Genomic DNA, 16,157 nt, shown 5'->3' with positions numbered 1-16,157 from the left:
TGGTCCTGCTGGGGAGAATAAATTTGCCTTTAATCTAAGATGACTTGCAAAGTGCAGCTGTCCTGGAATTTGAGAGAAAACCTCAAGAAGCTGACAAAAGATAGCTTTCAAAAAGTTAATCCGTTTTTCAATTTATCTTTTTTTTTTTTCATGGAGGGATGAGGTTCTTCTGGAGTCCTTTCTCTGAAGTTCCATTGGATTGGGACACATTAATTCAGAAGGGGCTTGGATATCTTCATGCTGTTCTTCTTTTCTCGTTTCATGGGGACCCCAGAGTGGCTCTTTGCTCCCAGACAGGGATAGAAGGATACTCTGCACTCTTTCATTGCAAGGAGCCCCTGTAGTCAATGTTTTGGGTAGTCTGCATCCCTCCTGTGCTTTGCTGTGCTTGCTGCGTGGCAAGAAGCCTTGTAAAGATTGCCTGATCCACATTTACTGTGTAATTTCAGAATTTTCCCACTCTGTGGGGTGAAGTCTGAAAAATAAGGATGTGAAACAGTGAAATTAAGACTTCTTCACTGATAAGTTTAAATAACTGGAGGAAAAAATCATATTTCAGTCTCTGAATCAGTCTGGTACCAATCCTGAAGAGATGAAAATTGAACCATGTTTCTCAACAATTGGTTTAGGGAAAAAAAACCAAGCCAGACACTTTTCTTTTGGGACAGGACTCAGCTCTTAAAACATGCAATATTTTATTAATAAGGAATTAATGCCTACAGACTGAGCTAAGTCGAGGTAGGAGAAGTTAAGAGAGGAAATGGTCTCTGAAGAGACACAGGCTATTAATAGCTGTGCTGAGTCTGTGACAAAGGCAGTTGTTGTTCCATAACCAACAAAGAACAAAAGGACCAGTTTGTTACAGTTGGTAACAGTACTTAATTGATAAGCAAAATCAGAGATTTCTGTGCAGGGCAAGCTAAGGGAGTTTTCAAGTACCTTGAATTGAAAATGGCCCATTGCAGTCAACTGCTTTTGAGATATCTCTGGTGGAAAGTATCACAAAATGGTAACTAGTTTATAGAGAAGGTTTTCTGCCTAGATGTCACCTACTAATTGAATTACTGAGTACTTTGTAAAGTGCTCTTGTGGAGATAACAATTAATTCATCCAGCTAATCAACTCCAGCCAGAGCCTGGCTTGGAAAGCTCTGTGAGTCGGTACAGCTCCACTTCTAAATGTGGCTTTCTTCTGAAATTTAAACTCCACAGGAGAGGAGTTTTCTTACAGGGGCTGCTGCTGAGCTTGTGCTTGTAGGTCAGGGAACATCACAATACATTGTGGGCTGCATGAGCTGGGGTGCAGAGCCCATCCAGTGTGTGCTGGTACCTTAGAAACAGCCTTGTTGATCACACAGCTGATGCCTCAGTGATTTTAGACAGAATGTGGGTGCTTGTTTTGTTGGAGTAGTGGAGGAGAAATGAAAGCCTCAGACTCCCATGAATGTACACTATGATGAATCTGCAGCCATAATTACCATATTTCAAATTTCTGTTATATAAAAGCCATTATTAGGGAAAAAAAAAAGAAGCAGATGCAAAGTGATAGGAAGATTTTAATTTATTTTACTTGGTGTTTGTGCAGTTTGTGATGGCAGGACCTTGAAATGTGAAATCTCTCCCAAGTGAAAGCATTTTCAACCATGCTGTTTCAATGAAGATAACATGCTAAACCTGGCATAAGCCACTCTTCCTTCATTTACTTTTTGGAAGAGTAAAGGTGGATGATCTGGCTGGTGCTGCATTTAAATTCCTTCTTAGCCAGAAATAGCTGAGAAAGCTGTAAGGAAAACCATATTTAGGTTGGAAACATGCTAAAATTTGAAGAAGACAGGGAAGGAGCTTCCTTAGCTCCAGAAAATTCCACGTCTTTCTCAAATTTGAGATTCCAGCTTCCCTATGAAATGGCTGTGGAAGTTTTGACATTTTCCCATTTTGTACTTGAGGGTGGTTAAAGGTTCGACTGCCTTAGAGCCAAAATGTTTGCCAACAATGTGTATTTTTTCCCAGTTTCTTCAAATAAGAAACAATTGAAATAAATGCCCTGCAATGGGCACATAATAAACTCCTTTTGGGCTTTTTTTGCCCCATTTAAGTCTAGTGGCTGCTTTTGTGTGCTCACCACACTGCTGTCTTGTGCATCTCAAACCAGTGCCCTCAGCACAGGGGTCCTCTGCCCTTTCCAAGTTCCATAAACCCTGCACTAATGATTATTTGGTTTACTTTAGTCAACTGATTTTATTCCTCTGGGAACTGTTATAGAATGGTGAACTGAGGATGTGCCTCAGTTTTAACTTATCTTTAGCTGCAGGTATTTTATGTGAGATGGCCCAGAGTGTTGCATGCACTTTATGTTTTTGGAAAGGAATTAGTGTAAGTTAGTCCCAGAGATGTGACCTGCAGCCATCCTGGAGAAAAGGCCTCTCAGGACTCATACTGAGCATGGACCATGTGTAGGACAATGTTACAACTGAAGCTTTGACCTGTGGAGTTTGGATGCTGGGAAAAGTGGTCAAAGAAAGGAGCTGCTCAGTCTCTTTGCTCATGGATCACTGATTTAAGTGGAGATTGTTGGCATCTCCCTCCCCCTAATGTGGATTTCTCTGATAAGCACTCCTGTGCACAGCTTTAGCAGCCATGCACATGTGCACGTTCAGCAGTTGCTGCCTGTCTTCTCTGTCCCCTTCTGTGATCATTGCTCACACTGGTCCTGTTTATTGACATGGAAATCTGGCTCAGTGTTTGGCTCCTTTGGGGAAAAAAATCAATCACAAACTGTTGTAGCAATCGTGGTCCATATTGCAGGAAGGAAAGCAGCTCGGTGTTCTCCATGTTTCATTACAACCTGACTGCTTCACCCAGGCTTTGTGATGCCAGTTTTGAGATTTCTAACAAAAAATCTTTTTTATTTCTAAATTGCCTGAAGTTCCTAATTAGATTTCACATGTCTGGTTATGAACTTCACGTCCTTGGGCTATAAACAAGGTCTTTGTGCTCTGCCTATGCTTAGGAGCATGAATAGTTCAAGCACATCCAAGTCAGAAGGGTGTGTGACGCTCTTGCTGTGTTGGTGTCAGGGATGTGTTTGGGGGACCCAAAGACACAAGGGTCAGCCTTGTAGAGCAGTGAGATTGAGTGGCACTAATGTGGGCAGGTCACAACCAGCACAGCTGTGACCTGAGCAGCACTGTTAGATCTTCCTTTTTTTCCTTTTTCAATAAGGCTGACTCATAGTGAGAATTCAGTTACGTTTATTCCTCTGTCTCTTAAAGTTTGAGTCAGGGGACTTTGGTTTTGTAGTTGGCCATTATCTGTTCTCAACAACCATCAGCATGGCTTCTAGCTGGTGGTACTTTACATATGCACTCCTATTTAATTTACTTCCATATGGCAGAGAAATTTTCTTAGGTCCCAGTCTGGCAAGGCCCATCAGTAGGAGTTTAATAGTCCTGGCTGTGACTCACTGCATTGTATTCACCAGCATTATTTACATGGGTGTAAAGTTAATACCTACTCTAATCTCTGCAGGATCAGTGTCTTGGAGGGATTGGTTTTCTTTGCAGCAGTGATGATTAGTGTTGCCACTCAGATAAGATACCTGAGTGTTTTATACCTGTCTTTTCAAAACCAAATAAGAGATGGGTAAAATAATCCACTCAGGATAATTGCAAGCTTCTTTAAATATTTTTCAATATAAAGGGATAGTTTTGATAGATCTTGTTGAAATACTGTCCTATTTCTGTATAAATCTACTTGTTTAAATACCTAAATAAACACAGCAGAGTGAACAAGCAATTGAGGAAACTTACTGTAAAAATAATCTTCCTCCTACTGGTGTGCGTTCTTGTTATGTAAGGCAAAAAACAAAGTAAACTGAAATGTTTTCTGTGTAGGTAGCTTTCAAATCACATGAAAAATGTGATTAATTAATACAGTGTTCTTCTTCCAGCATGTGACAACTTGCAAAGTGCTTCCACTCACATATCCCTGGAAAAAGTGGGGGGTTTCTCTGGGAGAGTTCTGTAGGCTCTTTGAGATGTGAGAGAAGTTTAAGGGATATAGATGTAATAGTTTTAATGAAAAATAAGGAGCAGCGGTGCAGCAATATCATCAGCATTTTACCTCTTCTATTACCTCTTAATATTTTAAGGCTGCATACTTTTGAGGAGAGAGAACAGAATTTTCCCAGTGTAGATGTTTTATCCCTCATGCCCATGAATATCTCTGGATTTTGCTGACCTTCTTGCAGGCTCTGTTTGCACATGGAAAAGAGCACAGATTACTTAGCATATCCTGACTCTGTTCTTCTGTACAAAGGCATTCCTAAAGGCAAACCAAATGATCCTTTTCCTTGTTTATCTTTTCCAGTTGCCTGTGTCTGGCAATTTGATTGACCTTTATGGCAACCAAAGCATGCCTCCTCCAGGACTAAACATCAGCAACTCATGTCCAGCTAATCTTCCTAATATAAAAAGGGAGCTCACAGGTAAATACATCTAAAATGCCACCTTGGAGTAGTAGTATCATTTTAATTCAGGTGATACTGGACATAATTTCTGTTATGGGAAAGAATATATGGGTGAACAGTTCCTTTCAGCCTGTGTTCATGTGTGGGTGCGTGTGTGTTCACTGTCACAAGTTCATGTAAAGTCCTTGTTACAGTCACACCTGCACTGTGTTGTGTTCCAGGAAGCTTCCATGCACCTTTTCGGGAGCTGTTTTCTAGTTTGGGCTTACTGTTTGCTCTATCAACACCAAACTTTAACAACTTCACATCTGGAGTCTCTGTGGGATTCATTTTGAGGAATGATACACACTGGGGCTTTACTTCAGTAGGGGAGAGCAGTAATGAACAAATAGCCTGTTATGATGTGAAGTCTGGGCATGTAGATCCTTTAAATTGTAAAATTAGGCACTTGGGGGATTGGAATTTGATGATCTTTAAGGTCCCTTCCTACCCAAGCCATTCTATGATTCCATAAATATGCATCACCAAATTAAGATGAAAATGAAATGTTCCTTCAAATTTTATGCCAGTTCCTGCAGCAATGCTCTGAACAAGCTGTGGGAGGTAGGGGCAGGAGAGTGGGACACTAAAAACCTTTTTCTCAAGCACATGTGTACAAGAGCAAGATAGTTTGAAGCAAATAATAAGTTTCATATTCGCAGACATGTTTTATTTCTGCTCGCTTGGAAGGATATAACCACACATAGGGTATATATACAAGGTGGGGCTGTCTCTAGGCTGAACAAATGGAGATCTACTCTGGAACTGATGGCAAAATCATATTAATGCCCAGAAATGCCTGTTCTTAAGCCCAGCAGAGAGTCACTGACCATGCAGTCGGATAGGGGCCTGGTTTCTTTTTTGTCTGTCATCTTTCTGGGTTTCTGTTGTGAAAACTCACAGGCTGACTCAGTTGCAAAGCAGGTTCTGGGCAGAAATTAGTTTAAGCAGAGCAGTGTTAATATGCCAGGAGGAAATGCCACCTCTCTGAGCCAGCAGATATTTGCATTTATAGGACAGCACAGAATTTGAACTCAGCATCAATCAAAGACACACAAAGCACACAATGATTTGTGGCTGTTACAAAAAAGCAAAGCTTGTACAGAGATGGAACTGTGCAAGAGGAGGGTGGGAAGGGAGGAGAGCTACTCAAAGTCCTGCATTGCAGGCAGTTTTGTTGCCCCGAGTTTAGAAAGTTCCAGGGGCTGTAGGCTGCAAGCTCAGCCCAACCTTGATGTGCAGACTGGTGGATTTTCTTTAGGTGCTGGTGTCAGGCTTTAGGCCAAGAAGAAAGAGAGGGAAAATTGTGAGTGAAGTGGTCTTATTGAAGTCCTCAATACATCAAAACAAAACTGAAATAAGTTTAATGTCTATATGCTACACTTACCTGTACACAGAATTAATTTAGGTGAATCTTTTTCTGATCAAAACAAAGTAATACAGGAAAGAAACTTATTGGCTGCAGTGAGAGATTATTTTCACTATGCAATGTGTGATAAAAGGTGATGCACTCATTGCTCCTCACTGACTTACTGTGGAACTGCAAAGTGCTTGCTGGTTTGGGGATTTGAATGCAATGGGGCAAGGATAATGACCTCACCTTTAAAAAAAATGAAAAGGGATAAAGCAAAGATAAAATACTTGAAATTGCTTGAGAAATTTAGGACCAAATGAGAACTGAAAAGAAGAAATTTAGTTGTGCTGTTGCCTGAACTATTGCATGCTGAAGTTAATAATTATATTATTATTCTAGAATGTAATAGCAATAATAATAGAATAATAGATAATAAGTGAGTGGAGCAATGTGAAGGGCAGTTCTGAGTTGAGAAGAAAAATTCTGTGCAGCATGACTGCCATTTCTTTTTTGCTTTTCCCAAAGCAAGAACTATTGTTTTCCAACTTTATTGCTAGGAAAAGTGTTAAATTTTTCACCTTTTTTTTTTCTTTTTTTTTTTTCATATAATAGAAACAGCATAGCTGGAAAATACACTGTTCTTAACAGGTCACTTAAGTGATCCCTTGAGTGCTGTGGTGGTGTGTGTGCACGTGCCACAGAAGGATGTAGCCTTAATTTGGGCGAGCAGAGCCTGTGAGTCCTGCCTGTGTCACATCCTGAGCAGGCAGCAATGCCCAGAGCATGCTGTTCCTGTGGCTCAGCTCCCCTGGGATAGGTGTGCACACGTGGAAGGTATGCTGGATTTCAGCACTTTGTTGTCCTCAGATCCCTTGCTGAGTCAGGGCCTCCGTGGGAAACATTCCCATCATGGGAGTCACTCTGGGAAGTGTGGGAAGAGATGCTCCACAGGTGCAGAGGTGAAGCTCGGTCCCAGCCTTGTGTTTTGGTATCCACAGGCCCTTCTTGCTGCTTGGAATGGGGGTAATGATTGGTGTGACAAATACCGATCAGGCTTCCTGTGCAGGCATTTCACAGGCTGAAGGGCTGTGATTGAATTGTTTTAACTCTAATTACCTCATTCACATGCACTGCATGTATTTTTCCTACAGAGTCAGAAGCGAGAGCCTTGGCTAAGGAGAGGCAAAAGAAAGACAATCACAACTTGAGTAAGTTTTGGTTCCTTGCATTTTGCGCCAATTCTCAGAATGATTTTGGGTATTAAATGCTCAACGACTGATATTTTAAATCTGGATGAGGTACTGCACATAGTATAAAGCACTAGATCATTGTGTTATGCCCATAGATCAAATATCTCGAATTCTTGTGAAATGTGTCCTTAAATCTACTACTGAATTGTAACTCTATTTTTATTTTCAATTAACCAAATAAATGAGTGGTTGTTATCAATGGATAACACGTGACCCAATTGCTTTTAAGAAATCCATCTTGCACAATTTTGCTTTTTTAATTTTAATTTTTAAAAAAATATTAGATATCCAGTCAATTTGTGACTTCAAACAACAGATGGGTCCTCGGTATGGCAATTTTATAAATTTCGTTTTTGAAAGGAGCTCATATTTCCAAATTGGGAAAAAAGTGTTTTAAAATAATGAGCACCTTATGACTTAATAAAGGATCCATAACTTTTCTTTTTATACTTTATAGTAGTATAAAAAAGGAACTGTTTAATGCCTTGAGCCACTCAGAAGCCTTTTCCATAGCATGAAACGGTAATGCAGGAAAATTGGTATTTAATTTTGACTTTTGGATCCTCAGAGTGTTGCACATGGAAGACTACTTGAAAAACGAGACTGTGCCTTTTGTCCTTTTTTCTGTCTTGGGATTTCCTTGAGTATCTAAATATTTTTCTCTGAATTTGTCTGTGATTCTTATCCCTAGAATCAGTCATTCTGATTTTTAGTCTCAGTTAAACTCTGCAGTCCCAAAATTTACAGTATAGACAGAACTTCTGTCTTAGTGTGTCCATGTGTAGGACAGCAAAATAAATTATCATTGGATTTTAAGCTTCAGGCAAACATTTCAGTGGTGCTTAAAGAAATCTTTGATAAAACACTTTATAAGTTGTGATTAAGTGTGAATATTGCTTGTAACATTTGTGCTGTTTTTCCTAAAGTTGAAAGAAGAAGAAGATTTAATATTAATGATCGTATAAAAGAACTGGGCACCTTGATACCCAAGTCAAATGACCCGTAAGTACAACATGCCCAGGGAGACTGTGGGAGGGAGGAGGTAAAAAAAACCCCAAATTCCTATATTTTCACTTGCTCTTAGCACTCTGTGACAGCAGAAATACCCGAAAGGTTCCATTATATTTTTTGAAGATTTTTTTGAGGAGTTCATTTTTCCCATTTTGGAACCTGCTCGTGTTTGTATTAATTAGGTGATTTTTGTCTCAAATCTGGGCTTGGTGCTGGGAGTGACTGACTGCCTTACCAGAGTTGTGAGGATGGGAAACCTTATGCTGGTCTGGCTGCTTAGATGGTTGCATGTCTTGCTAAATGATTCTTTTAATTAATTAGATGTTACATCTTGACAAGACAGAACTGGTCCACTGGTTTAATTTCAGTGAAAAGGGAGGGCAGTTTATCTGGGAAGCCATCCATTGCCCTTCCTTCCAAAGGAAAAAAATAAGGAAAATAAAGATCATAACTCTGTGCTTGTTCACTGATAATTTGTCAGTGTTTGCTGTAATTTCCCAGGTGTTCTTTGTGATAATTTTACAATGATTTTGCTGCTTTTAGCTTGTATTTACACTTTCTCAATGCTAATTCAGTAGCAAGGAACCTTCCTTGCTCTGGAATTTGAAAGTCCACTTAAATCCCAATCAATGCCCCGTGATGATTCTGGGGAGGTTTTCCAGTATTTTGAGGCACTTGCTCTTGAAGCAACTTCACAGTTACTCTGCAGAGAGGCTCTGCAGCCTCCTCCGAGGCCAGCACAACAATAGGTCTTAGTACCAACCTCCAGGACACACTGCTTTGGTCCTTTGAGGTGGATTTTTGCTCTTGACAGGCTGCAGTAATATGTTTTTTGCCTATTTAGAGAAAGTGAGATGATGTGAGGAGATGGTGATGCAGCAGCCTCTCTCTCGCTCTCTCAAGCAAATGTGCTTCCCAAGGGCTATGCTCCAGCCCCCTCTAGTGCACTGCAAACGCCTTCAGCATCCACAAACCCACAATAAAATAGCAGCTGGGTGTTATGTGTGGATAAGGAGCAGTCACAGGTACAGGTGTGAAGGGAACAGCTGTGAGACAGAGCCTTACCTTGTGCTTTTGTGTCCTTCCAAAGTGACATGCGCTGGAACAAGGGAACTATCCTGAAGGCGTCGGTGGATTACATCCGCAAGCTGCAGAGGGAGCAGCAGCGCACCAAGGAGCTGGAGAACAGGCAGAAGAAGCTGGAGCATGCCAACAGGCACCTGCTGCTCAGAATACAGGTTTGCTGAGAAATGAGCTGCAAATGCTCTTGGTGTTGCAGCGTGTGATTGCAAATAGTGGTGTCTTGTGGGGTGCGAGTTAGAAGGAACCAGTGTTTAAATTAACGGTGGGCAATGCTGAGATATCTGCAGAGATTTTTCCAGAAAAAGCCAAAGATATATTAGTTAAAAAAAAGAAAGAATCCTAACACTCTAGTAGAAGCACTTATGAGTGGTCTGTTTTCGTTCTATCATGGCTGACACTAGTTCCAAACAGTACCATCAAAAATATTTATATGGTAATATATTCTTCTGTTTGCCAGGCCTAAGGCATTGGGACTTCAGGTATCATGTAGTTGTTGATAGCCACGAAATTAAGTTCAGTTCTTTGGGAGTCTTCCCTGCTTCTTGCAGTCTGTAGGACTGTACAACAGTTCTCCTCAGCACTGAAAAGCAGTAGGTGGCATGAATATGTTTTCTCTGTGGGTTGTTGCCTTGTTAGATTCACACAGGTTCCCGGTGTTCTGAGCTACACAGAAATGTAAGGGTGAAAGCTCTCATTTCTCTGCCTAATTCCTTTGTCTCCACCTCAAGCTGGATAGGAAACCTTAATCTTGATGTCAGCGAAGGTTTTTTTCTGGATAGCCACCCCTCTCTATAGAAGGGTGATTAAAGAAGTGCACCAGAGCTGGATGTAAGGACCCCTGATATGGAGACAGTGATATCCCAGATATCCTCGTGTTGCTGCTCCCCTGCAGCACGAAGAGCTGAGCTCTGCATGCAGCTGCAGCCTGCCAGGAGACCCCTTAACACCCCAGCTAATCCACCAGGGAGATAATGAAGCTGCAAATACCTGAGAGTCAAGTGTGGAAGTAAACAGCTTTAAAATAGAACAGGTCAAGTTGAGCCTGAGTTTTGTACTTGGTTGAGCAATCTGCTGCTAGAATGAGATGATAAAAACACACAAGCTTTCTGCAGAACATCATCAAGCAGTGGTGTTTCAAAGCTAAGTGAGATCACTTCTTAAACATCTTTCATCTTACTTTGTATTAACCATCTGGTCTGGCTCCTTTCAATCAAAATACCATAAAACCCAGACCCTTAAATAACGGGCAATACATCTTGCAGCAAATAACCTCAAGTGTGTATTTTCCTTTTTGTGTTGATTCTGATTAATCATGGAATAAGAAACTCCTGGTTCTGCCACATTAGCTGATGGAAGAAGTGCTTGCTCATTCCACCTTCTCCTCTAATCTTGCAGTGTGCCATTATAAGCTTGTTTTAGCCTGGAAATGATGGAAAAGGGTAATAATCAGCCTCAGTGACAGGAATATCCAGAAACAGCACAATCACAACAGAGATTGTGATTGCCTAGTCTAATGCAGAAGTAGAAGCAAAACGTTTCTTTTGCCGATGTATTTGTGAGAGAGCGTTTCTGTATGATTAAATGTGAAGGTGGGATTTAAACTTTTCACGGAAATTTGGAGAATCCTGGCTCTCTATAAAGTCTGAAACCTCCCTGTGACTTCCTTGTGATTTTTTCTGCACAGGAATAGTGTTGTTGCTCAGTTTTGATTGACCTCTTCCAGCTCTGCCAGACTTGTAGAGTGAGAAATGTCCCCTCCAGATTCTCAACAGGGATGGATAAGGATCACATAGACATGCTGTGCCTTCACATATGACTTCTTAAAAATTACTGAAAACACACGCTTTTGCTATTTTTTTCCCCTATTTTTAAATGTTTTCCTCACCCTACCTGGTGCCAAACCTGCCTATCCTGGCACTGGTTTGATAAGAAGCCTGAGGGCAACATGTCTGTGCTGCAGGACGCTGGGTTCTGGCTCTGGTGTAGGTGCTGGGGAGGAGTGTGAAGGGCCTGTGTGGGATGGTGTTCACCCACCTCTTCAAGACTCTGCTATTCAGGTGAAAATCTGCAGGGCTGGAGTGTGCAAGGTACAAGTCCTTGTCACTATGGGGAAGGGAGTAAATGTGTACAGGAGAAGGAAACTGGAAGCTGCGAGACGAGTATAAGACGACAGATTTTATTTCCAGATTTTCTTTAAATTTGCCCCTTATTCTCCTTCACAGGAGCTTGAGATGCAAGCCCGGGCACACGGACTGTCCCTTGTCCCATCCACAGGCCTTTGCTCCCCTGACATGGTCAACAGGGTCATCAAACAGGAGCCTGTGCTGGACAACTGCACCCAGGAGATGATGCCACACCACACAGACCTGTCCTGCACCACCACCCTGGACCTCACTGACGGCACCATCACCTTCAGTGACAACCTGGGGAACGTGACTGAACCAGCTGGCACCTACGGAGTTCCTGCCAAAATGGGATCCAAACTGGAAGACATCCTGATGGACGATACCCTGTCCCCCGTGGGAGTGACTGACCCACTGCTCTCCTCCGTGTCTCCTGGGGCATCAAAGACGAGTAGCAGGCGGAGCAGCGTGAGCATGGAGGACACTGACCATGCCTGTTAGCACCTGTTGGCACACCTTTCATAAACTACTTTGGTTCTTTGATCAGTAGATGAAATAATTTACCCTTTTGTAGAATTTTTTTGATTTTTTTTTCCCCCTCGTGCTTCATCAGTGTGTGTGCGTGTGTGTATATATTATATATATAGATTTTTTTTTAGAATTTTTGTGAAGAAACTTGTATATTCTATTTTAAAACTACCAATGCCTCCAAAATATTGTACAGCATATGTACAGAATCTGTGAACTGGATTCGCCAAGAACTTTGAACTGGTCAAATCTACTCAAAGCAATAGAATTACAGATGAAGAGTCTGTTTCTACTGGGGGGGAGGGGGCAATTGTAGGATTGTAAATGCAACCTATTTACTTGGAAACAAAATGTAAAGTTTAAGAATGTAAAGAAACAACAACAACAAAAGTCCAATTTGTAATTGTATTAATTGAATAGTGCTGCCTTAAAGATACAGTGTCCCTCAAATGTTGGTCTTACATGACAAGTGTTTAGCGAAAATACCCACCTGACTTCACTCAGAAAAGAAACTAAACCCAAGTGTTAAGACATCCTGATTGTGTTCATTGTGATATAAAATGCTGTTGCTGAAACTGCAGGGAGATGTGAGTGTCTCAGAGTGTTGTTTAATTTTACTCTGAGCTGATTTGGGTTTTCCTTTTGATCATGGTTCAAGTTTTTCCTCTTAAATTTTTATTTTGTTTTGTGACACACATGGGTGGCTTTGCCAATGGCAAAGCAAGCAGGAGCACTGTAAGTTGGGATACACTCTTTGGACAAAAAAATTATGCATATTATAGCTGGGCACATTATGTTGTACATATCTAATTGGCTTTATTTTTTTTTAAATTGTATTGTACAGTTTCTTTTGATTTGCATGGATTCCTTAGTTATCCTCAACTTTTTGTTTTAAATTAATTTGTATTTCATTTGTAAGATTTTTGCCTCTTAATATTGCAGCGATTTTTTGACATTTTTAAAACTCATTGGAAGTTTTCTGCGTTCTTTGTAAACACTTGAAAGGAAGCTTTTATGCAGAGTTCTGTGTTTTAAGAGAGATTTTGAGAATATTTTGTATATTACAGTCTCACTTTGAAAATGTTTTTAAACGCATTTAAGGTAGAGTAAAAATTTAGATTAGGTAATAAAACAACTCTGTAGAGAAACTGAACTTACATATTTATTTTTAGTGATACAGAAAAAAAAGTAGTAATATGCTTGGAAACATAACTATGTAGTTAATATACCCGTTAGAGCAATTCGTGTTCTATTTCAGCACTGGGGCTGACATAAGAGAAAAAAAAAACAACAAAAAAAAAGAGTAAATTACTGTATCTGCAAATAACTGTTACTTGATAACAATGTTATTAATTTTTAACATGCAACCATGTTGTAAAAGTAGTTTGGTGCATTATCTACTCAAGTGTAGTCCTATGCAATAACGGTAGTTTTCCTTGTATTATATCCAGCCTAGGTGTTCCACGGAGGTGACAGACAGGTGGTGTTCCGAGGGAATGGAGTTCTCCACGGCAGCCTACAGCTGACTGGCAGGCGTAGCTCGTTCAGAATGAAGTGCCTTAAACTCTAGTTGTAGTCTTCCTCGACTAGCACTGACTGAAGTGTGGCGTAGACAGAGCTTTGGGGTGGTGGTGTGTAGGGCCTTGAGGTGTAGCATGGTGCCTACGGATAGAAAACCAGAGCTTCCCTTTCTCCTTTGTGCTACACTGGAAATTACATAGGATGGGTGCAACGGCGAGTAACTTGAGTGCCAGTTTGGCCAGCTTTCCAAGAAAACCGTGGGCTCAGCAGGTGGTGTTCAGAAACCAAATGTGAACTGGGTAGGTTGGGGTGGCTGGGGGTAGTGATGGGAGTTTCCACAGCGCTGAGCTCTCTCTCAGACATTTCTTCAGGAGGGCTCCCTGCCTGCCACCACTGTGGTTGCATGGGAGGCAAGGGTTCCTGGTGTCCCCTGCCTGGCACTGCTGCTGTGGTGTGAGTGGCAAGGGTTCCTGGTGTCCCCTGCCTGGCATTGCTGCTGTGGCATGGGTGGCAAGGGCTCCTGTGTCCCCTGCCTGGCAGCTGTGCTCCCAGCACAGGGGCTCAGGCTCTGCAGGGCTGTGGAACTCGGGTCTGTGTTCCTGTCACTCTTCCCGTGGCTGTGTCCAGCCCTCCCTTCCCGCTTGAGCCGCCAGCGATGTGTTAGCGTTGATGCAACCACGGGGTTGTGGCTTTTTTTCTTTTCTTTTATAGTTCTTGAAGGAGGAGCTGGAGATGGGTTGTAATGATGCCTCTCCCCCCTCAGCCCACACAGCTTTTGGGAATATGTTTTTCCTAGGGTAGAGAAGCTCTGGCCCAGGCAGGACCCAGGAGGCTGCAGGTTGTGCTGTGGTCATCATGGTCCTGGGACAAGAAATGCCCCCAGTCCCTGCAAGGCAGCTGTGCCGTAGCTCTGAGTCAAGTGTGGGGGTACAGGCTTCTGGTGCTGCTGTTTGGCTGGGGTGACAGGTAGGAAAATCTGTAAAAAATGGATGTAGCTGTAACACAGGGCTATGTTGCCCTTCCCCAAAGAATGGGGCAGCTCTGCAGTGTTGGTACAACAAATCAGGGTGTGCATGCTGGAGTGTAGTAACTGAGAACCACTGAATGTATTGAATGAGGCTTTTGGTTTGGTGCCTGCCCGGGGCATTCAGAAATGCAAGTCTAGACTGTGGTATATGAATATTTTTCAAGCTTATGTGAAACCACTGGTACTCGCTGACATCCGTGACTTCTGATTTTTGGCTGTGTGGAGGTGAATTAGGATTCAAGGCCAACCATTCCATCAAGAGCTGGATTCCCTGGCAGAAGTCTCTGTGGCTGCAGCAGCTGTGTTGTGTGCTCCTATACCTTGTGTTTTCTGGGGTAACACATAACTTGGCCATGCCCTGCTCACTCTTCCTCCTGTGTTCCCATAGGTTACAGCCCTCCTCAGGGCCTGCCCACCCTTGGAATGGTGACACTGCAGTGGGGACACCTCTAGGAGACACAGACCCCCAGTGGGTGCTAATAGGAGGTGCCTTTGCCCCTTTGAGCATGGTGGAGGGTGTGGGTGTGACATTTTGGAGGGGTTGGTGGCAGGGGACAGAGGCAGCAGTCACAGGAATGGTTTGGCATGGGCTGGGTGGAGTGAGATGGACAGAAGTTGTTGCCCAGTCTGGTGACAGTGACGTGTGTGACGCTGGGCAGCGGTGGCTTCCCTGAGCAGGTGGGTGGGGAAACGACCAATTCTCACTTTGCCAAAGCCATGCAACAGGCAGGGATGTGCAGAGTACCATGAAAAGTTCTTCCTTACTGCTTTTGGCCTATAAAGCAATATTTAACTCTTACAACCGTTAAAAGCAAAAAGAAGGTACATAGGGAAAGCACAAAGCACAAAATAATGCACTTACATTTATGTTGTTTGACATAAAATGCACTGGGGGGGAAGCTGATGTTGATAATAGTATAAATACCTATATTTCTTGAAAAAGTGACATTAATTACTGCCTCTTGCTATGATGCTTGGTACTGTAATGTTGATATTCATCTGCTGTTGACTGCAGCAATAATTTGTGTATGGTCCATAGCACTGTAAATTATGGATCAATATTAATGTATCCAATGAAATAATTTGAACTGTTGTTCTTGATAGATGGATTAAAGCATTTGGTTTTTCACATACATCTGTGTAAGTCCCTCGTTTTCCATGTGAGTGGATCTTGTTTTCTTGTGCATCTGAAGTCCCTGCAGTGCTTCTGTGTCTGTGACTTGGCCATGGATGTGTCCATGTCCCTGACCTGGTGTTGGTTGGCATCCTTGGTTCCACCAGAGCTGTCCAGTTGTGTTTGTGGCAGTCACACAGGGCATTGAAGCTGCAGACCAGACCGCACCTGGGCTTTGCAAGTACCTGCCAAAGTGGAAAGAACCAGAGCTTGTGGTCCAGAGTAAGGAATAAAACAGGTGGGTTGTATTTAACACAGCCCCCTCCCATGGGCTCTTGTCATTTGCCTCCCTCCCTTGCTGCCCCTTGGAGCTCATCAGGTGTGAGGTCATGGGCTCTGTGAGGCCTTGGGGTACCTGCCCCCTTTTGCCTTGCTGTCACTCCTGCAAGGTCACCTGTGCCCAGCAGTCCTGCACAGGAGCACCTCACCCCTTCTCCAGCTGTGCATGGTAGGATCCCCGTCCCCTCTCTGCTCACTCCTCTCAAATCTCCTCTCAGCCAACATGCAAACAGCTGCTCCTGGATTCTGCTGGTGAGGAACCAGCTGCAGTCTTGTTGTGTCTTCTCATCTTCATTATTTC

The 16,157-nt window shown here is 42.5% G+C and overlaps 1 protein-coding gene across 5 annotated transcripts in view; it reads left to right on the top strand.

The window, feature by feature from the left end:
• The window catches only part of MITF (melanocyte inducing transcription factor), a 44,276-nt gene extending 28,740 nt beyond the window's left edge, over positions 1 to 15,536 (top strand). For 3 of the 5 annotated variants that reach the window (XM_005420169.2, XM_005420170.3, XM_031056349.1), the window contains 5 exons: positions 4,368 to 4,485; positions 7,012 to 7,068; positions 8,037 to 8,112; positions 9,212 to 9,359; positions 11,427 to 15,536. In XM_005420169.2, the coding sequence (XP_005420226.1) occupies positions 4,368 to 4,485; positions 7,012 to 7,068; positions 8,037 to 8,112; positions 9,212 to 9,359; positions 11,427 to 11,828 (801 nt within the window). In that variant the 3' untranslated portion in view covers positions 11,829 to 15,536. The remainder of the gene's footprint in view (positions 1 to 4,367; positions 4,486 to 7,011; positions 7,069 to 8,036; positions 8,113 to 9,211; positions 9,360 to 11,426) is intronic. The other 2 variants (XM_031056348.1, XM_005420171.2) reach the window with 1 other exon arrangement.
• The last annotated feature ends 621 nt before the right edge of the window (positions 15,537 to 16,157 follow it).

The sequence above is a fragment of the Geospiza fortis genome, unplaced genomic scaffold, assembly GCF_000277835.1.
Source record: "Geospiza fortis unplaced genomic scaffold, GeoFor_1.0 scaffold70, whole genome shotgun sequence".
Lineage (NCBI taxonomy): Eukaryota > Metazoa > Chordata > Aves > Passeriformes > Thraupidae > Geospiza > Geospiza fortis.
Note: the sequence above shows the minus strand (reverse complement) of the source record. Positions and strands in the feature narration are given on the sequence as shown.